We start from the raw sequence: 23275 nt of genomic DNA, 5'->3' as shown, positions 1-23275 counted from the left end.
ACCACATTTCAAATCTGGCCTCCAAAGCCAGTCGCCGACTGGGCATCCTCCATCGTGCGAAGTCCTTCCTTGGCACACCTGAGCTCCTCACCACATACAAGGCTTTCATCCGCAGCTCAATGGAATAATGCTCTCCCTTCTGGGCTGGTGCTACTGCCTCACACCTAGCTCGTCTTCACGCTGTTGAAGCCAAAGCATTCAGAATCATTGGAATCTCCCGCGATGAACTAACTCCAAGGGCCTCTCACTCACTCACCGCAGGCAGGTTGGTGGTCTTTCCGTCTTCTACCGACTCCTCTCTTGCCTTGCCTCCCCAGCTCTCTCTGGGCTCTGTCCTGCAAATATTCCTACAGTTCGCACAAGATTTGCCTGCAACCCTCTTTTGGTTAAACTTCCAAAATCAAGACTCTCTGCTCACCTTCACTCCTTTATTCCTCTTTTCTCCCGCCTCTGGAACAAACTCCCTCACTCTCTTCAATCCCACTCCACCCTCCAGGTCTTTAAAACAGTTGTTCACCACCATCTCCTATCTTCCCCCATCCAAAACCTTGATCTTTTCTACCCCCGCTAATTTCACCCCAATACCACTTTTTTGAAATACCAACTTCTGTCCTGGAAGTCCTTGATGTCCTTGTGTTTTATACTTCTCCCTCCCCCCCCCCTTCCCACGCCTCCTCCCCCCAAGCCCTCTCCCTTCCACACATCTCCCTGCTCTCAAATGTTGTGTTTGTGTGCTTCCCCTTCTCACCCCATCTTGTGTTCCGCTCCCTCTTTTTATATATTTTGTTTGTCTGGTTGATTTGTTTGTGAAGTAAATGTTAGCTCTTTCACGAGCCTCGATTCAGTATACAAAAAAAAAAAAAAAATGTCTCTGAAAAGACCGACCAGACAACCCTCCCATCTACTTTTTGAACAATCCTCTCCAAGAAGTTCTGTCACTCAAGGTTTTGGGTCTCACTATCTGCCATGATCTTTCCTGGGAAAACCACCACATTTCCAAGCTGGCCTCCAAAGCCAGTCGCTGACTGGGCATCCTCCGTCATGCGAAGTCCTTCCTTGGCACACCTGAGCTTCTCACCACATACAAGGCTTTCATCTGCAGCTCAATGGAATACTGTTCTCCCCTCTGGGCTGGTGCTCCTGCCTCACACCTAGTTCGGCTTTACGCTGTTGAAACCAAAGATTTCAGAATCATTAGAATCCCCCGTGATTAAGCTAACTCCGAGGGCCTTTCACTCACTCACCATATGCGGGTTTGTGGTCTTTCTGTCCTCCACCAACTTCTCTACGGCCTAGCTCCCCCAGCTCTGTCTGTGCTCTGTCCCCCAAATATTCCTAAAGGTCGCACCAGATCTGCCAGCAACCCTCTTTTGGTGAAACTGCCAAAATCAAGACTATCTGCTCACCTTCACTCTTTCATTCCTCTTTTCTCCTGCCTCTGGAACAAACTCCCTCACTCTCTTCAATCCCACTCCTCCCTCCAGGTCTTTAAAACAGCTGTTCACCACCATCTCTTATCTTCCCCCATCCAAAACCTTGATCATTTCTACCCCCGCTAATTCACCCCACACCCACTTTTTTGAAATACCGACTTCTTTCCTGGAAGTCCTAGCAGTGTACATGTGGTTTCTACCTCCCCCACCCCCTCCCTTCCAATGCCCCCACCACCAAAGCCCTCTCCCTCCCACAGATCTCCTGATGTCCTTGTTCTCTGATGTTGTACTTGTGTGCTTCCCTCTCTCTCCCCATCTTGTCTCCCGCTCCCTTTATCTTATGTTTTTTGTGTAAGTTTTTATTTTATGATTAATGTTAGCTCTTACACGAGTCTCAATCTTGTATACAATAAAAAAAGCTCTAAACTTTGCTGCCGCTCAGCCTTCCAGTCAATTATTAGTGGTGCTGTTTTAAGAACAGCGTCCTGCAGGGGTCTCGCTGCTAAAGTGAAATCTGCTATCCACTCCCTTCAGTATCCCACTGTTCCTTGGAATTGTTGCCTCTGCCACTTCGTTCTTGGCCTCTGAATTTCTTGGACCGCTTCCGTCCGTTCACGGGTAAGCTTACGCTCGTCCTGTGTTAGCCACTGTTTTCCACTCTGTCAAAGCGCCTTTGGGCTTCTTGAAAAGCGCTATACAAAATAAATGAATTATTATTATTATTATTATTATTATTAGCCTATGTCCCAGGTACAACACGCTTGGTTCTCAAAACTTCAACTAATCCTTACTTACTGTAATAAAAATGAAGAAGAGGATTCAAATGGAATGTCCTTGAGAAGGGAGTATAATGGGTTGCCGTGGAAGGAGGAGGTTTTGGTTTAATATCTGTCTGTTATGAGTAGACGCTCGAGAAAGGTACGACGCGGGAATGCATTATTTGCTTGCTTATGATTGATGAAATGCTGGTAGAATGTTTGCTGTAGTTCTGACATTATTCTTTGTTCTGTTTATATCGGGTATGTTGAGATAGATTTCAACAAAGCCTCGTATCTGGAACCAGAGGTCTCGACTTGATTCATAACAATTTATTGAAATCCATCTCACCTCAAGTGCCATGGACAAGTTTCTCAAACCTGAAAGATTCGATGGTGATCCCAATGCCAGCAATGCTGGACGATGCTAAACCCACTGCTCCGATCCCTGGAGCTCTACATGCGAGCCTTGCCCGAAGCTGCGGCCCAAGCCATGGACAAAGACGCGGCCCAAGCCACGGACCAACAGAAGTTGGATGTTCTCATCTGCATCATGTTGAGCGATGTTTCAGAATATTTCTCCCACTGTGAAACGTACACCGATTCAGTCGCTGCTCTGTGAGCTCTTTATGTGAAACCACAAAGTGCTATTTACGCTCACAACTTGCATGCTATGCACAGGCAGGATGCAGCTGAGACTTTGGAGCAGTTTACTCAGGAGTTACGACAACTTGGCAAGGATTGTGGAGTGTTGGATCAGGTGGTCTTTGATGATTTAATGTGAGATGCTTTCATTACTGGTCTCCTTTCTCAGGCTATCCGTCAGTGGCTGCTAGAGACCGAGACCATGACCTTTCAGGATGCGTACACACGGAGTTTTGCAGCTGGCCCAGACTCGATTGGAGACATACGGGCGACCATATTTGACAGTGAACGCTGCTATCGCCGAGAAATGATCGGACGCGGTGACAGCTGCCGGGACTAGTTGTCTGCCGCATGCGGCTTGCCAAGAATTCCTCGACGAGAATCCAAAGGCCGAGGAGAGCAGTTTGGTTCCCACGACAGCCACAACCCCTGCTGCGATGACAGGCAAATATTTCTTTTGTGGGAACTGCCGGCATCACAGGAGCTAATGTCCCACTAGAGATGTGATGTGTTTAGTTGCAGCAAGTAAGGACACTTTGCCAAGGTTTGTCGATCTGCTAAGACCTGACGAATGACGCTCGCAAGTGCGAGTGCCTCGAGGCCAGGCAAGGGCTATGATTCATGTGGTGATTAACGGAGAAGCGACTGATGCTCTGATTGACACTGGAAGCAGTGAAAGTTATGTCAGCCAAGATCTCGTTTGCAGACACGGCTGGTCCATGGTGCCTGCCAGCCAGCTTATGTACATGGCTTCAGCGGCTCTATGGCAGAGTTCCAAAGGATTTTGCGTGGTGAACTTGGTAGCCAACGAGATACTGTACTCGAATGTTAAAATGATGATATTGCCGAATCTGTGCTCTGACGTCATCTTGGGACATGATTTTTGAATAGGCATGGGTGTTTAGAGATGTTTTTCGATAGTGCACAGCCCTCTAAAGTCTTCTCGGGATGTAGCTTGATGGAGATGTCAATTGAACCACCCCCGTTGTTTCCTTGCCCAACACCTAATTGTCGCCCTATAACTGTGAAATCTTGGCGATATTCGTGCCCTGATGCACAATTTATCACCGACGAGACCAAGTGGCTTCTAAACGAAGGAATAATCGAGCCTAATAGCTCACGCTGGAGGGCTCAGGTGCTCGTAGTCAATAATCCTAATCACCGGAGGTGTATGGTCATTGATTATTCTCAGTCAATCAATCACTTTACTCAACAGGACACCTATCCACTACCGAAGATGGATGATATGGTCAGAGAGGTCGCTACCTACAGAGTATTTAGCACCTTGGACCTCAGAAGTGCGTACCACCAGATACCTATCAGGGAGAATAATTGACCTTACACCGCTTTCAAATCTGGCCAAGGGCCATATCAGTTTCGTACAATCCCATTTCCCGTCACTAACAGGGTTGCATGTTTCAAATGGGTTATGGATGATATTTTAACCCAGGAACAACTGAAAGATGTTTTTGTGTATGGTGATAATGTGACCGTATGTGGCCACAATCAAATAGAACATGACTCGAATTTATGGTGGTTCTTGGTCGTCGCTAAGAAATACAGACTGACCTTCAATGAAGAGAAGTGTAATAACTCCGTTCAGACAGTGGATCTTTTGAGGTACACCGTGACCAGAGGGGAGATACGACCTGACGCCGCTCGGCTACAACCTTTGCTCAAAATGTGCCCTCCCACCGACCATGCGGCCTTGCGCTGAGTACTGGGACTGTTCGCACATTATTCAAAGTGGATACCCGGTTTCTCAGACAAAATAAGGCCTTTGGTGGAATGTAAACTATTTCCACTGAACGTAGCCACGAAGGCCACCTTACAACTATTGAAAACAGACATAGCTGGTGACCTCAATCGACGAGAGTATTCCTTTTATGATCGTGATAGATGCCTCGGGCTGCGCAATTGTGGCGACTCTCAATCAGGCTGGGAGACCAGTCACCCTTTTCTCTCGTACCCTGTCTGATAGTGAAAGGCAACATAAAGGAGGCGTATGCGATCATTGAAGCTGTCAGATGATGGCGCCATTTCCTTCTAGTGAAACATTTCCAATTAATCACAGACCAACAGTCAGTTGCTTTCATGTATGATGGATGTCATACGCAGAGGGATTAAAAATTAGAAAAATCGCTCGCTGACATGTGGAATTAGCTGACTTCAGTTTTGACATCATCTACAGACTGGGACGAGATAATCTGGCAGCCGACGCTTTGTCCTGACCTGTCTGCGCTGGAATGACCACCGGCGATTTACGGGATATTCGCTTTGTCACCCCGGGGTCATGCGATTAGCTCATTTTGTGTGCAGTAGGAATTTGCCTTTTTCTATAGAGGATGTCCGGCGTCTCTGCTAGTCATGCTCCATGTGCGCTGAAGTCAAACCAAGTTTTTATAAACCATCTATGGGGACGTTTATTCAGGCCCATTTCCCACTGCGGCCTTCACCGCTGCCCGTAATGCGGGCATAATGTCTTTAAATTATCCTATAGTATCCGCAGTCTTCCATGCAGACTGTCCTGTACAGATGTTCCCTCTCAGCAAAGACATTCCTCAGCCTGAATGCCTGCCAGTTCACGTTGGACTTAGATTGTCGACTTTTATATTATTCCCCAATACCTTACATAGGTTTTCGATAACAGCACAATTATATGTTCCTTCCACCGGGAATGCTAGCTTGCTTTGTTTACCCCTTTCCGTTCATTTATTCCATAATTCCACATCCTTAGTTGCCTCTGGTTCGCATTTCTTAAACATGAACTCCGCCAAAGTTCCTACTACGGGAGAGTTAAACTTTCAGCCTATGTTCCCCATTGTTACTCCTTATTTCCCCCCTCCCGGCTTCCCGCAATCAGTATTCCTCAGAGGGCTTCTTTCCACCATCCTATTAATAATTGCACCTGGAGGATTCTTTACACCCTTATTTCAGATCCTCTAACTCTTAACCTTTGCCAAACCCTTAACCTCTAACAAATTACTCCGCGCAGTCGGTTCCCCCTTTGACTTTTTAGGGTTGGGTTTGCGCCAAAGTCAGGCAGAGGCAGGGTCACTTTACGTGGCGGTGGCAAGATACCTCACTCCCCCGAGAAAGTTATCTCCTTGGTACTGTGGCCGGCCAGGCGGTTTACCAACCACCTCATGCTTTTTCCCTCCTCTCTGTTGTCTGAACAAGCCCTGCTCGCTGCACCAAGTTGTTGAAGCCAATTCTGCTGCATTATCGTACTCACAATTTCAGACAAGTAAAGAGCAATTTATTAGAGTCACATGTACATGGGAGAGATAGGCATATAAATGAAGATGAAGCATACACTTCAATCAATCCTAAGCCAATCTCTCAGCCAACTAACCCTGAGCTACCCTTTATATCCTCAGCTCAAATATGATTGTGTAATAAGTGACGTACAGTTTGTCCTTGGACCGGAACCATGGTTATACTCACAAGCTTCTAAAGTTTTTCAATAACAACTGATTTTCCTGCCAACAGAGATAACATGTTCCCAGCAAGGCTTGCATGACTGACCTTGGCTTTGTTTCCTAGGCCTGATAGTGAGCAGCTGCGTTATGACTGACATTGGCTTTGTTTCCCAGGCCTGATAGTGAGCAGCTGCATTGTAAAGAGGATATATTTAATTAGACTAAAGGTCAGTGCATTATTTAGTTTTCACACTGCAAACTAACTGCCTGTTTGATTATATACTAAAACTAGGTTTTAAGTCTACTGATTTCTTTAATTTGAAGGAATGACAATCAATGTTTATTTATTTTTAATCTACTTCTACATTGACACATTCTGCTTTTGTTTCCCCAATGTGTGTGTGTGTGTGTGTGTGTGTGTGTGTGTGTGTGTGTGTGTGTGTGTGTGTGTGTGTATGTATGTGCATGCATATGTACGTGTGTGCGTGTGTGTTTATGGTGTGTATGTGTGTTTGTGCTTGTGTGTGTATGTGCGCACAAAATATGTGTTATATGTCATGCACAAGACACATACACAAAACATACCACTGCACACCAAGCCACAGACAACACGAGTGTATACAATACAACATGCACAAAACATGCATATATGTATGCAACACACAAAACAATATGTGTGCATACAACACACAGCACACAATGTCACGCAAAACAAAACAAAATATGCCAAAGCAAAACCAAAACCAAACCATAATCGTGTGACCATAATCGTGCATGTGCACGTGCAAATCACGACATCTGTGTGTTTGGGTATGTGTCCGTGTGTCTATATTTTCACTTTAAAAGTGGTTTTCTCACCAACCGATTGTCCGATTGATGCAAAACTTTATACGTAGGAGGGACTGCCCAAGGAGTACATTTTATTGCTAACTCTTACATCCTGTGGCACATGGTAGGGCAGCCATATTAGATTAAAGGAAAAAAATTGGACATATTGCTCTGAAACTGCTCAATGAAAATAAATTGAAATTTGCCATACGTCATCAATTCCCATGGGTATATAGGGTGATAATGATGATTGGTGAAATGGTATTCCATTCATAGCTGGTTGAATTGAAATCTTTGTCCCAAAATCTGAAACTTCATATATCTGATCTATGAACCGATGTGAGTAAAGAATTCAATTTATGATGTTCATAACTCCTGCCAATAAACTATGTGACATATAGGACACATGGATGATACAGGTATACTGGCCAAAATAGCAGTTGGCCAAAATAGTAACATGTTTACTTAATGATGGTATTTTTGTTCAGAATGAACGAACAAGGTGAGACTATGTGCTCCATGAGTGCCATTCTAGTTTCAGCATGTATTGAATAAATATACAGCAATACCCCGTTTTATGCCATTTCGACCTACGTCAAATCCGACTTTACGCCACTCTTCTAGAGTAAATTTCAGTTCAGCAAACGTCATTATGTGCGACTTTACGTCACTCTGACATCATAATAGGACGACGTGAAAAAAATATATTTAAAATAAATAAAATAGTACATAAAAATTAACAATAAAAGTAGATAAAAAAACAATTTAAAATACAATAAAAAGCACATTAAAATATAAAAAAATGTACGTATACGTACGCGTAGCTGCTGGTTCTCATTCAAAACAAAGGCGACGCCATATTCATTTTGTCCTGTGCTGTGGTCATGTGCTTGCTTTGCCTTTCGCTGTTATTTTTGTGATTATTCCTTTACTGTGTAATGGTTCCTTTACTGTGTAAAACAACCAACGCAACGTGGCAACGGCGAAACATGACGACAATGCTGGCCCGGACGACCGTGACTGTGTCAGGCCTCGGGTCGGGGTGCCTCGTCGGGCACCTCGCCGGCATCTGGCATCGACGAACCGATCGACGTGTTCATGTGCACATGTGCATGGATTTGCAAATGCCTGCCTGTACATCGTCGTTTCTACGTATATCGCATCGTCCAAAAAAAAAAGAAGCAAGCAACTTCGGCCGCTCGAGGAAAGACGGGGCACGGCTACGACTAGGAGGCGAGCGTCGTTCCCCGGGGCGGCCGGGTTCACGGAACCCTGAGCTCGTTCGTTCGTCACAGACGACACGACACGACCACCAGTGAAACTGCTCGGACACGTTGGGTAAAGCACGCCGTGGTGAAAAAGGCCGCGGAGCCACTCGGCACACAAGCCAGCTCATGGTCGACACGTCCGTGCCAGTCACCCTGTTCGAGGAAAAGACCCGACCGATAGAAAACAACGGAGGGACTCACGACGGGGAGCGGCAAAGATTCAGGGCGAAGCCGCATCCTCCTCCAGTTATTAGTCCCCTACCGGTGTACACCGGAGGGGAGTATAGGTTTGCACGCCGTCCCTCCATCCGTCAGTCCGTCAGTCCGTCACGCAAAGAACAGTTTTCCGGACTTTTTTCCTAAACGCTTAACGCTAATGATTTCAATCTTGGCACATGTTTTCCTCATGATAGGTTACAGATCACGTTCGAACGCCACGGCATTTCGATTATTTTTGACAAAGTTATGGCACTTTGAACTTTGGGAATTCTGATAATTCTGATAATCCTTAACTCAGTGCCATTTTAAGTTTTAATTTCCTTTAAAAACCAATTTCTCTGCAATAATTGGACAGATTGAGATCAAATTTTCACCGTAGGAGGGACTCCGTCTGTAGAATATTATAATGGTAATTATGACATCACAGGTCACGTGGTTCGGCCACTATATTGTTTTTCGTGAAAGAACGAAAACCCCTTTTTCTCTGCAACGGCTGAACAGATCTAGGCCAAACTTTTCAGGCAGAATCGCATATCCATGACGAACAAAAAAGTCAGTCAGCATGACGTCATGCGTCACATGGTTTCAGAGTTATGACGTTTTTAAGCATGAACCTTTAAAACCGAGCTCCTCCCTCATTTTTGATCCAATCGAGGGGAAACTTCAGAAATCTGTTCAGCATGTCAGTCTACTAAAATGTCATTTTGGAATTTGCGATAGGGCACGTGGTTTGGCAGATATCGTTAATTTAAAGAATTTTTTTTTTTTTTAAATGGATATCTCTTGAATCGCCAGTACCTCAGACCGTGAGTTGGTAATAATTTATATAATTCACACAGTGCAATATGTACAGGCCGCTGCACGGAGCGACCGCGTGGGCTTATCAACGAGGCGAGGTGTGACACACATGTCACACCTCGCCTCGCAGCTCAATGGAATACTGCTCTCCCCTCTGGGCTGGTGCTCCTGCCTCACACGTAGCTCGTCTTCACGCTGTTGAAACCAAAGCATTCAGAATCATTGGAATCTCCCGCGATGAAGCTAACTCCAAGGGCCTCTCACTCACTCACCGCAGGCAGGTTGGTGGTCTTTCCATCTTCTACCGACTCCTCTCTGGCCTTGCCCCCCCCCCCCCAGCTCTCTCTGGGCTCTGTCCCGCAAATATTCCTACAGGTCGCACAAGATCTGCCTGCAACCCTCTTATGGTCAAACTGCCAAAATCAAGACTCTCTGCTCACCTTCACTCCTTCATTCCTCTTTTCTCCCACCTCTGGAACAAACTCCCTCACTCTCTTCAATCCCACTCTACCCTCCATGTCTTTAAAACATCTGTTCACCACCATCTCTTATCTTCCCCCATCCAAAACCTTGATCTTTTCTACCCCCACTAATTTCACCCCAATTCCACTTTTTTGAAATACCAACTTCTGTCCTGGAAGTCCTTGGTGTCCTTGTGTTTTATTCTTCTCCCTCCCCCCCCCCCCCTTCCCACGCCTCCTCCCCCCAAGCCCTCTCCCTTCCACACTTCTCCCTGCTCTCAAATGTTGTGTTTGTGTGCTTCCCCTTCACTCCCCATCTTGATTTCTGCTCCCTCTTTTTATACATTTTGTTTGTCTGGTTGATATGTTTGTGAAGTAAATGTTAGCTCTTTCACGAGCCTCGATTCAGTATACAAAAAACAAACAAACAAAAAAAAAACAGCATCAACCGTGCATAAATTTGCATATTCGATCATTTTTGACAAAGTTATGGCACTTTGTTTATTCTAGAGTTCTCCTTAAGCCGCAACGCGTGCCCTCAGCCTCGTCTCGCGAACGTCAAAAGCGCGACACAGCGCGCTCTTTCAGGAGGGGCGGAGCCAAGCCGAGCAACATGTATATACACATCGATCATTGATCTTGAAAAACAACGTATTTTCTCGTGCTTCTGCTGACCTGTCTGCAAGGTGTATAAATCGAAGTCCCGAGTGCGAATCACAGGTGAGCCCGTCCTGAGGTAATTAGTGATTGGGAACGATTCAGAACCTGTAGGTAAATAACCCTTGGTAATGTCCCCAACAGTTTTCCGGACTATAATTTGGAGTGCGGTAAGTCAAAGCTGTTAATATTCCTTGTGTACAATATGCTGTAATCGTGGACTGTTCTTTAAAATGCTTTCCTAGAATAAGCATCAAGTCAAAAACGTTTTCACTGAAATTTGTTTCCATTGACACAATTCTTCATATCAGGCAAGAATACATTGAATTCACATAGTTTACCAATAAATCAACAATACATCTAGGGAGGTTGGAGTGTCACTTTACCATATGCTTCTGTGCATATAATCTGCGTGAATACTTCTTTAAATATGTATCTGATACTCTGCCCTCTTAGCAGTATACACAGTACACGTCAGAAGTAACCTAGCTTCCACGGTCCGCGGATAACCGGGTCAGGATAACCCGGTCAGTATAACCCGGTCTCACATCATCCGCGCCCACATCCAACCGTGCATAAATTTGCACATTTAATGAGGTTGGTCTGTCACACTTTGGTTTCGTGCGATAACTCCACCAAACATTGGCTGATTTCAACAAAATTTTGTACATACATGTGTCTCAGCATAACTCAGATCAAGTTGGAAAACCAGCATCAACCGTGCATAAATTTGCATATTTAATTAGATCCGTCTGTTCGTCTGTCACAGTTTGGTTTCCGTACGATAACTCCACCAAACATTGGCTGATTTCAACAAAATTGTGTACACACATGTGTCTCAGCATAACGCAGATCAAGTTTGAAAACCAGCATCAACCATGCATAAATTTGCATATTCGATCATTTTTGACAAAGTTATGGCACTTTGAACTTTGGTAGGGGACATGTATTGCAGTGCAATACTCAGAATGCTTGTTTACTCTAGTTTTACGGTGTTTGTCTTAATTTTAAGGCATTACGCCCGGTTTACGTCAAAAACCGAGTTACGTCACGGCTTACGGAACCAATTAATGACGTAGGCCGGGGTATTGCTGTATACCCAAATAATTTGATCTGGGCTCTTGTGGCACTCACAAGTGTCAAATGTTGCAATTAAAGCTTGATGAAAACCGCCTCTTTAATTTGTGGTATTGTTAGGGCTGGCAGGATTGTCTAGATGTTTGCATACTCACCATTGAGGGGTTTAGCCTGGTTTCAAATCTCAGCCCAGTGATAAACTGTCATCTGTTTCTTTGAATGCCGAGTGAGGCATCGATGTATGTGTCGTCCCTCAGATGGACATTAAACTGGATGTGCCGTATCCTTTGGGAAGAGTAGTCGAGCTATCGCCGTTACCTTCACCAAATTCCTGTTCTAACCTGCCAGGGCATTTCATCAGTGGCACACCCGAGATAATTATTCGCTATGCAACCATGTGCTGAATCCAAAAATATATATAGTAATGCAACATTATGTTGCCTATACTGAGTCATATGAGGTGGGCTTTTTTTTACAGCCTCGAGGATTACTTAGATTAACTTTTTCAACAAATGCTTCCATTCCTTGCCTTAGGTGGTGGCAGCGTCAAAGGCAACAGTAATTGTGGCTTTCAGCGGAGCACGTGAATTTTCTTCTTTGGCTGAAGAACTGTTGAAACAGAACATTACAGGAAAAACATGGATTGCCAGTGAAGATTGGGCCACATACCATTTACTTTCTGCAGAAGAATATGTTCCTATATTTATGGGTACCCTTGGATTTGCCTTGAAAGAAGGGAGTATACCAGGCTTCCGTGACTTTCTTATCAAATTGAAACAGCTGTTGTTTTCACCTCAACATAATCTACTATTGGCAGAGGCAGAAAATACAACAATAAATCAAATTAATAACACAGAGAATTCGAGAACAATGATAAGAATATACGACAATACAAAATGGAAGAAACATGATTTATTCAAATGTTTTCCAAGCTTCAAACTCAATTTCCCTCTTTCCTACCCTAATATTGTTAAATATTTCACCACTGAAAAATATCATAAATGTTCCTACAACAACTTAAAGTGTCCATCTCAAAAAACAAGGCAAAAAAGCCCAATTATAAACCATCTGTCCTGCAATTTGGAAGTCATGTATAATACATCCAGTACTCGTGTTAAACGAGTATCACTTCTTGGGAATGATATTTTTGGACAAGGTGTTCTACATGTCGATTCATACATTAATTTTTTGTGGGAATTTTGGGAGAAAGCATTTAACTGTACACGTCATGTCAAAATGGATGCAAGTCACATTTGCACAGGGAATGAAGAGCTTAACTTTAATGACACAAAATTCACTGATGTCTCTCAACCAAGAGTGACTTATTACACGTATTTGGCTGTTTATACTCTTGCACATGCACTGAATGACCTCAGTTCTTGTTTGAGTCATCATGGCCCTTTCCATAATCACACGTGTGCTGATATTGCAACCTTAAAACCCTGGCAAGTAAGAAAGTATGAGTTATATGAAGGAATCTTTCTCCACCAAAAGATATATTGATTCATTTCAATAAGGGCGATTAAATAAATGATATATATTTTGTGATTAAATCAAAACTACATTGTGAGTAAATCAGTGAGGGTGATGTGTCTGCTGCAATTATTGTACATCTGCAATAAGCGAATATATTGTGATTGGTTTTTAACTGCTTAAACTTGTGCAAGTCTTATGAATGTTGTTATTCCCATTTTTCTTAGTTTTTGTACTACTTGAAGATGGTGCGATTCTTCTTTAATTCCAGACAAGCCTTCAGTTTTGATAAAAACGGAGATCCTCCAGGAATGTATGATGTTATCAACTGGAAGGAAAATATCATTGGAGGACTTGAATTCCATGTTGTCGGAATATATGATGCATCGACTGCCTTATCAGACCAATTGCTGACTTTTTCAAAGGAAATTTCATGGAATTATAAAAATAATGAGGTGAACTTATAGTTATAATTTGAATGCAAAATTGAGGTGGTCTTGGCGATCTAAAATTTTAAGATATTTAAAGCAAAAAATGCATTGCTCCTGTGATTGCTGTCTGGATTTCAGGTCCCATTTTCAATATGTACAAGTTCGTGCACTCCTGGAACACGAAAAGCTTTTCGCAAAGGAGAACCTTTTTGCTGCTTTTATTGCATCCCTTGCAAAGAAAAAGAATTTTCAAATATCACTGGTGAGATTTTTATCTCTCAAACTGGGAGTCAGCCCCGGCTGGCGTCTTCTATATTTGTTGCCATCAATTCGTCGGTCAGTCAGGAGACGATAACAATTTTACAGACAATACTTAAACGTGTCTCCAATAATTTCTCAGACATGCATGGACCGATTTTGTACAAGCTTGGCAGAAGTACAGCACATGAAGGCCATACACGTGCACCTCACTTTTTTTGGTGATCTGATCAAATATGGCCGACTAGTAGACTGGCGGCCATTTTAGTTGTAAAAAACCCAATATTGACCACTTCCTCAACCATTTATTGGATATGCATTTACCGATATTGTTCAAATTTGGCACACTGATAATGAATGATGGCTTACATATTTATTCCATATGGGAGCGTATGCTGGACCAGCATGTCGCTGCATCCTTGGACGACTCCTTAGCACCATCCCAATACACACCACTGTGTGTTCTATGGAATGAGGTGTTTTTACAGTGGCCAGTGTGCAAATCCTGCCACCAACCTCTTTGAGAAAGGACTCAGTTCCCTGGTACTCATTTCGCCGACCTCGGAAGGATGAGGTCAACTCCACCTGATATTAATTCAACAGCTGAACGGGATTCGATCTCAGGACCATAGGATCCCAAGCCCGCCGCCATAACCATTAGGCCAACACCAACACCAGGCCAACACCTTGTTACATATGCACGTCATTTTTTTTGAGATCAGATCCAAGATGGTCGACTGGAGGCCATTTTATTACTTAAACGTGTCATCCCCACCCCCCTCCCCCACCCCCGCCAATCCATTTCCCGGACATGCATGGACCGATTTTCTTAAAACTTGAAACAAAGCCAATACATGAGTATACATATGCAGAAGATTTTGTTTTGACATCTGACCAAAGATGGCCGACTGACAGCCTTTAAACTCCGCACAGTAAAATTACTAACACCACAGCGGGGGCTGACATTTCACATCTATTTCTTCTTGTTATCACAGCAGAGAACACATCCCATGGGCGATCTTGTTCTAAGCGTGTACCACATTCTTCTGACACATCACTTCATTTGTGAGGTATACAGGCACCAGACAGCTGCCTCATTCACTCTCGATAATAAAATGTATCTGGGTTACGTACATTCAGCAAAACAAACCAACTGCTTATGTGCATGTTGTGGAAAACCAATCAGGTCCACACAACTTTAGTCCAACTTGTGGTTTAATTCCATTTAGATCATGACATCATCCTGTAATGCAGGAAATGCAATAAGTATACGATGTGGCATCACATGGGACCATTCATAACATTCAATGCAAGCAAGCTGAATATTCTATGCTGGCGTACCGTTAGCGAGTCTACCAGATGTAACGTGTCACAGGAGAAGTCTCGGAGCACCATCCGCAGCAGCGGGTCTTATAGTCACGCCCCTAGCGGTGTCAACGAGCAGCGAGCATCACCCCAGGTTCAGTACGAATACGATTTCACTACATTCTCCCCCCCCGTCAGAATTATATGGCGGTGCGGCTAGAAGCGAGCGAGCGTCAGCACGAACAGGGTGCGGACCATCAGTCGACCCAACCGTATCGGGCCGGGCGGCGAATTTCTCTGCCAGCACGCGTCCGAAATTCCCCGGGTACGGCATCACGTATCCCTGTGTCCCCGGCGTCGGAGGCGCCATCAGGGTCGGGTGACGAAGGGGGTAACACCAAGTCGTCGGGCCCAGGTAGACCCGGCGAGGGGAGAGTCGGTAGACTTTCGGCGATGGGAGCGTCGGGAGAGGCCATAGTCTCATAGATGGGTTCGGTCGGTCCGTCCAATTTCCTACTCAGGTCGGCGACCCCGCAAGGGGCAAGGTGACGGACGGAGACAGTAGTCTCACGGCCATCAGCCGTCATCACACGAGCATGCTCAGGATTAGCCTGGAGAATCTGCACTTTGTCCACTAGGGGGTCGTACTTGCTCGCGCGAACCGCCCGTTTAAGGTAGGCCGGCCCGGGCCCAGCGAGCCAACTGGGCAAAGACCGTATACACCCCGTGCTTCTGGGGTGGTGGAAAAGTCGCTCGTGGGGAGTTTGGTTGGTTGCCGTACACAGGAGAGCCCTGATCGAGTTCAACGCCGCAGGTAGCGACCAAGCCCATTTATCGAGGCCCCGGCCGAGGGTCCGGAGGTTGAGCATGATGGCCCTCCAGATAATCCCGTTGAAGCGTTCGATCTGCCCATTAGCCTGGGGTCTGTACGGCGTGGTGTAACTAGAAGCAATGTTATTTTGGAGCAGATAGCCGCGCACCTCCTGAGACAAGAAGACCGCACCCCGGTCGGTATGGACATAGGCCGGGTACCCGAACATTGAGAACAAGTTCTGTAAGCATCGCATCACCGTGGCAGCAGTCATGTCCGCGCACGTATAAGCAAAGGGGAATCGCGAGTACTCATCGACGATAGTGAGCAGATAGCGAGAGCCGCTCGACACCGGCAATGGGCCCTTGAAATCCATCGCCAAGCATTCCCACGGTCGCGTAGCCTTAACCAGAGTCCCCATGGGAGGGTTATAGAAACGCGGTTTGATTTCCGCGCAGATAGCGCAGTCGCGACAGATACGGCAGATATCGTCAATCGAGTATGGGAGATTGCCACGCCGCACAAAATGAGCGAAACGCGTTACGCCGGGATGGCCCGCAGTGGCATGCAGCACACGTAGGCCCTCCAAGAGGTGATACCCGCGCATGTAGCCGGTCGTGATAAGGCATCGGCGGCCCGGTTATCCTTCCCCGGGCGATATTTGATGGTGTAACAGAAGTCGGCGAGTTCGATACACCAGCGAGTGATTTTCTCATTCTTAATGCGCTGGGCGTGTAAGGTGTCGTACATGAACGCCATGCTTTGCTGGTCCGTGATGATTTGGAAGCACCGCCCGAGTAAGTACGGGCGCCATCGCCGAATAGACTCGATGATCGCATACGCTTCCTTTTCGATGGACGAGTGTCTCCGCTCAGCGGTGGTAAGAGTCCGTGAAAAGAAAGCCACGGGAAGCCCCCCTTGGGAGATGGTCGCCGCGATGGCCTGATCCGAGGCGTCACTTTCGAGGACGAAAGAGCCACTCTCATCGATTGTCGCCACGGCGGCTCGGGCGATGTCGGCCTTAAGGCCTTCAAAGGCCGCCAATGCGGCCGGACTCAGTGGGAAGGTGTCGCAGGCCACAAGGGGGCGAAGTTTCGCGGATAAATTTTGCACCCATTTGGAGTAATGGGCAAATAGCCCGAGGGCGCGCTTCAGGGATGCCCGATCACAGGGAGGGGCCATGTCGAGCAAAGGTCGCAGACGCTCCTTATCCGGAGCGACAGAGCCATGGGTCACGGTGTACCCCAGAAGATCTATCGTGCGTAGGGAGTATTGGCACTTATCCTCATTCATAGTTAAGTGATACCTCTGCGCGACCTCAAGGAAGCACTTCAGATTAGCATCATGGTGCCCTTGGTCATATCCACAAACCGTAAGATTATCGAGGTAGACGAAAACATCGGTTAAGTGCTCCCGCGCAATGAGGTCATCCATGGCCCTCTGGAAACAAGCGACCCCGTTCGTTACCCCAAAAGGCAATCGCGTAAATTGGTACAACCGCTGCCCTGACTCAAAAGCGGTATAGATACGATCCGCCCTAGAGATAGGGATCTGGTGGTACGCACTACGGAGATCGAGAGTGCTATAGACCGAATACTGGGACACCTGTTGCACCAGCGCATCCATCCCCGGAAGGGGGTAGGCATCCAGCTGTGTAAAGCGGTTAATCGTTTGGGAATAGTCGATTACCATGCGTCTGCGGTGGGCCTCGCTGCGCACCACCAAGACCTGGGCGCGCCACGGCGACCTGCTAGGTTATATGATGCCGTCTTTCAAGAGCTGAGCTGTTTCGTCCGCAATGAATTGCATGTCTGCGCGAGAGTAGCGCCGTGATTTCACCGCGACAGGGGTACAGTCGGAGGTTAGATTGGGGAACAGCGAAAGCGGCTGGATGTCCATTTTCACTAGGGCGCACACCGCAAGCGCGTCGTCCGCCCCCACAACAAGCGTGTCAGGCCCACCAAACTCCATTACCAGACGTCCATGCAGTTTAAGAAAATCGTGTCCTAACAGAATATCAGCACATAAAGCGGGTAAAACCATAAGGTGTACATCAGGAAAAACCCGTCCCTTTAGCACGAGTTTCAATCGGCATTCCCCCTTCGTGCTGAGTCGAAGCCCCTGGGAAGCCATGAAGATCCGTCTCGTAGACCTCCAGATCCGCCATCCATGCCTGAGCACAAGTCGCTGGTCGATAAAACTATCCGTAGACCCTGTATCCACCAAGGCCCGAACACAATGGCCTTCGACCATGAGGGGAATAAAGGCTTGAGCCAGGCCAGACGAGGCTGCTGGGAGTGGGACTGAACCCCCCGAATGGGTCGGACAAGCCTCGCGGGTGGATCCTATGCCAGCAGCAGTTTTGCGGTCGTGGCCGGAGTATGCGTTGTCCATGGGGAATCCATTAATGCCATCAGAGGGCTTTCCCAAGCATTCCGGTGTTTCGCGATTCAAAATCTGACAATTCTGACGGGAAAAGGCCCCCGTAGTATTTGAAAACGCCTTTTGACACTTTTGGCAGGAAAAGGCCTTCGTAGTATTCGAAATCGCCTTTTCCAGGGTGAGGGCCACCGTTAGCTCGTGGACGACACGAGGAGAACGTTCTGCTGGGGCTTGGCGAGGCTTCAAAGCCCCTTGCGTGGCCCGGAGTTTGGTCAAGGACATGAGGATGAGACTGTGGTGGCTGTCCGGTGACGCCCGCCAAGGACGTCTGAGCGCCCAGGGGCCCGCAGAGAGGGGCCCTCCCCTTCGAAGATGGGTAAGGTGCCGGGTTTCGGGCTCAGCTCGCAGGCTCCGCAATGAGCCCATTCAAGGTCGCCGCGACTGCGCGACCGCGACCGCGCGATTCAATGAGCCGCGAGCCGCGTGCCGTTTTCCTGCACACTTTCGCATAATGTCCCTTTTGCGAGCACAAATGGCATATAGCGTCTCGTGCCGGACACACAGGCCGGGCATGACGTGGCCCCCCACAGAAAAAGCATGCGGCCCCACGTAAGGCCTTGGGTCTGGCCGTAGCGGCAGCCGTCAGGACTGGGTCTTCCTCCGGAGCATCCCGGAGTTCCGTGAGCAGGTCCGCGTCCTCGGCGGTAGCACTCTCCGGCCGGGCGTGTAGTGTAGTGCCCGCCAAGAGGCGCGTGCGATCATAGGTGTTCGATTGCATCCGCGCTTCGGTGTATACTTTCCCTTGCTCGAGTGCCGTAGCGAAGGTCAGGTCGGTCTTCTCTAGGAGCTTGAGCCTTAGTTCCTGGGAGGAGACCCCTGCAATAAAGGCATCTAAAAGAAGATCATCCTGAGACTGCGCGGGAGTCCGTGGCTCCTTGATGCTGACCAGCAAGAGCTGCCGGAGCTCCTGGGCGTAGTGGTCCATCGCCTCGTTGGGTTGCTGACGTCGCGTTAGCAGCAAATATCGTGCATACACCGGGCTTTTTTCCTTTATGTACAGCCGTTTGAGCTCCGCGATCGAGAGGTCATACGTCACGAATTGAGCAATGGAATTGTACACCTTGTAGTCGATTTTTGAATGAAGCGTTGCTAGCTTCGCGGCAGCCGTCAGCGCGGTCTCAGGCTCCTCGAAATGATTCTCCAATGTTCTGAGCCAGTGCTTCAGTTGCAAGCCACCATCCGGGGCTTGCGGGTCGGCGCAGAATACGGCAACCGCCAGCGTCTTGTTGCCAGCCATGTCGGTAGATATAAATGGAATTAAGTGTTGTGGAAAACCAATCAGGTCCACACAACTTTAGTCCAACTTGTGGTTTAATTCCATTTAGATCATGACATCATCCTGTAATGCAGGAAATGCAATAAGTATACGATGTGGCATCACATGGGACCATTCATAACATTCAATGCAAGCAAGCTGAATATTCTATGCTGGCGTACCGTTAGCGAGTCTACCAGATGTAACGTGTCACAGGAGAAGTCTCGGAGCACCGTCCGCAGCAGCGGGTCTTATAGTCACGCCCCTAGCGGTGTCAACGAGCAGCGAGCATCACCCCGGGTTCAGTACGAATACGATTTCACTACAGTGCATATATGATACATCGTGTTTATATAACTCAGATAATTGCAATTGCACTGGGCCATATAGGCTGATACCATTTCTTCTCCAATGGCTTGATCTCTGATCATCAATTTGGATTCAAACCATGCCACTCTACTCTGGACATGCTGCTTCTTCTGTCTCAACAATGGGTGGAGATCCTCAACGACAAACAGAAAATCAGAGCTGTCCACCTTGACATATCTCGATCCTTTGATATGGTCTGGTACCCTGCCCTGCTCACCAAACTCTCCTCTTATGGTATCCATGGAAATCTTCACGCATGACTTGTGGACTTCCTCTCCTATCATAGTCAACATGTGTCTCCAAATGGAATTCTCGCATCTCCTCTTCCTGTCCAGGCTGGGTATCTCTTTGCTGATGACTCCACTCTCTGCCGCTCCATACCTCAACCCTCAGATCGGCAGTCTGCAGCCTTCTCACTCTCTGTAGACCTGGACAAAATCACAGACTGGTTAAACAAGTGGACCAGGTCTTTCAATCTTGACAAATCTCACACTCTCATGATGTCCCTCCGAAAAACCATCTGGAAAACCCTTCCATCAACTTTCTCAAAAATTCTCTTGGATAAGTTTTATCAATCAAGCTTTTGGGTCTCAATATCTGCCATGATCTTTCCTGGTGAAACTACATTTCCAAGCTGGCCTCCAAAGTCAGTCGCCGACTGGGCATCATCTGTCGGGCAAAGTCCTTCCTTGGCACAACGGAGCTTCTCACCACATACAAAGTTTTCATCCACAGCGTTATGGAGTACTGCTCTCTCCTCTGTGCTGGTGCTCCTTCTTTACACCTAACTCGGATTCACGCTGGAGAAACCAAGACTTTTAGACTCATGAGTATCTCCGGTGATGAAGCTGATTCTGAGGGCCTTTCACTCTCACCACAAGCAAGGTGGCGGTCTTTCTGTCTTCAACTGACTCCTCTTCAGCCTAGCACCCCCTGCTTTGTCTGTGCTGTGTCCCCCAAATATTCCTACTGGACAGACAATGTCTGCCAGTAACCCTGTTCTAGTCAGGACCCTCTGATCACCTTCACTCTTTCATACCTCTTTTTCCCACCTCTGCCACAAACTCCCCCACCCTCTTCAATCCCAATCCTCCCTACAGGTCTTAAAAACAGCTGTTCACCACCATCTCTTACCTTCTCCCATCCAATATCTTGATGTTTTCTATCCCCATTAATACACCCCAAAGCCATCCTTTTCAAATTCTGTTTTCATTCCTGAAAGTCCCAGTGGTGTCCATTTGTTTATCCCGTGTACCCCTTCCCAGCCCTCTCGCTTCCACAGATCTCCCAATGTCCCTGTTCTCCACTGTTGTACTTCCCTCTCTCTCTCCTGCTCCCTTTATTATATGTTCTATTTGTTAGCTCTTACGCAAGCCTTGATAATATATACGATGGCCAGTCAATAAGTAACCTTAAAATGGCGATATAAATTCGATTATTTGGGTCGTGTAATCCAAGCTTCATAAATTTGAAGATGTAATGTGTGTAGTTGTAGACGACATATGTTATATCTTTGGGTAAGAGGCATGTTTTGCCTGTATTCGATCTGGCAACATTGAGTGTATGACGTTAGTAGAGCAGTTCCAACAAGGTGGCTCCCTTAGAAACCCCACAGGGAGGAGTAACGTTCTGTCATCCATTTCTTGGGAAGTGAGGGTGTAAATACCAGTGAAATCCATCGCAGAATGAAGAAGCAATATGGTGATGCATGTTTATCGCTGCAGCAGGTGTACGACTGGGACAGCAAGTTTAAAAGCGGAGTGTCCAGTGTGGCAGACGCTGCTCGCTCGGGCCGGCCTCACACAGCCAACTCCCCAGAATTGGTTGCAGGAGTTGATCCCGTGCTAACGGGAAACAGTTGCATTACGCTGGATGAAGTGGTCTTCGAATTGAACATTTGCCATGGTTCAGCACACCATATCATTCACAACCTGCTGGGATTCTGCAAAGTGTCTGCAAGGTGGTTGCCTCAACAACTCACAACCGAACTGAATAAACAATGAGTGGACGCATGTGAAGAACTTCTGCGACGTTACGAAACAGAAAGCGACGCTTTCGTACAGCGCGTAGTGACTGGGGATGAAAGCTGGGTCCACTACTTTCAGCCAGAAACGAAGAGGGCAAGCAAAGAGTGGCGCCATTCAACTTCGCCGAAGCCCAAAAAATTCAGCACACAGCTGTCCGCTGGTAAAGTGATGCTGATGCACTTCTCAGATAGCTGAGGCCCACTTGTAGAGCAATACATGCCCAGAGAGACCACAGTCACCAGTGCATCATGCTGCGATCTCCTTAAAAATAACCTGAAACCAGCAATCAGATAAAAACGTCATGGACTACTCACGACCGGTGTTTTGCTGCAGCATGATATGATAATGCTCGGCCCTATACTGCCCGCGCTACAGCTGCAACAATCGAGGACCTGCATTTTGAGTCATCTACCCTACTCGCCAGATCGCACCCTTTTTGATGATCACATATTTGGCCCACTTAAAGAGGGGCTTGGTGGAACCACTTTCCGATCCGACGAAGAGGTCCAAGAGGTGGTGCACGAATAGCTACACAAACAGCCAAAATATTTTTTCCCGAGAGGAATCCAGGCCTGAGGAAAGAGCTGGAAAATATGCATTGAACGCAATGAAGATTATGTTGAAAAATATCAGTTGTTACACATGTACATGCAATAAACAAGTTGTGAAAAAGATGTATATGTACTGTCAAGTGAAAAAGTAAGTAAAGTTTTGACTTTTTCAACATATTTCAACATACAGCTATTTGATCTTCATTTCAACAATATTGATAGATAAAGGTGATATAATATAACAAATATCATGAAACATTTACATTTTGTAGTACATTGTATAATTTAAATAAACATAAATGCAAATTTTGCATGTGGAAAAAGTAAGTACACCCCATGAAATGTTTTTTTAAATCTTTTTAACATATGTGGACATATCAATATTTGATCTTCATTTAAACAGTATCTGTAGATAAATGTGATCTAATTGAACAAAAAAACAATGAATAATTGACTTTGCAATAATTTATTCAACAAAAAATGAACAGAGATGCCATTTCCTTCTGTGGAAAAAGTAAGTACACCCTTGGCTCTAATAGGTGGTATTGCCCCCTTTGGCAGAAACAACCTCAAGTAGGCATTTCTTATAACTGTCTACCAGTCTCTGACACGACTGGGAGAAATTTTTGCCCACTCCTCCATGCAGAATTCTTTCAGCTGTGCGATGTTTGAGGGGTTTCTTGCATGCACAACTCGTTTCAAATCCCCCCACAACATCTCGATAGGATTTAGATCTGGGCTTTGACTTGGCCATTCCAGAACCCTCCATTTCTTTCTTTTCAGCCATTCC

General features: G+C 46.4%; 1 protein-coding gene across 1 annotated transcript; it reads left to right on the top strand.

Moving 5' to 3' along the window:
• The first annotated feature begins 1885 nt into the window (after positions 1-1885).
• On the top strand, positions 1886-22915 carry LOC144891157 (protein GVQW3-like). The gene is made up of 4 exons (XM_078773525.1): positions 1886-2051; positions 12098-13491; positions 13606-13729; positions 21635-22915. The coding sequence occupies exons 2-4, from the start codon at positions 13487-13489 to the stop codon at positions 21908-21910; spliced, it is 405 nt and encodes a 134-aa protein (XP_078629651.1). The 5' UTR covers positions 1886-2051; positions 12098-13486; the 3' UTR covers positions 21911-22915.
• The last annotated feature ends 360 nt before the right edge of the window (positions 22916-23275 follow it).

The sequence above is a fragment of the Myxine glutinosa genome, chromosome 3 (genome assembly GCF_964187855.1).
Source record: "Myxine glutinosa chromosome 3, kmMyxGlut1.1, whole genome shotgun sequence".
Classification (NCBI taxonomy): Eukaryota; Metazoa; Chordata; class Myxini; order Myxiniformes; family Myxinidae; genus Myxine; species Myxine glutinosa.
This window is presented reverse-complemented; position numbering and strand designations above follow the sequence as displayed.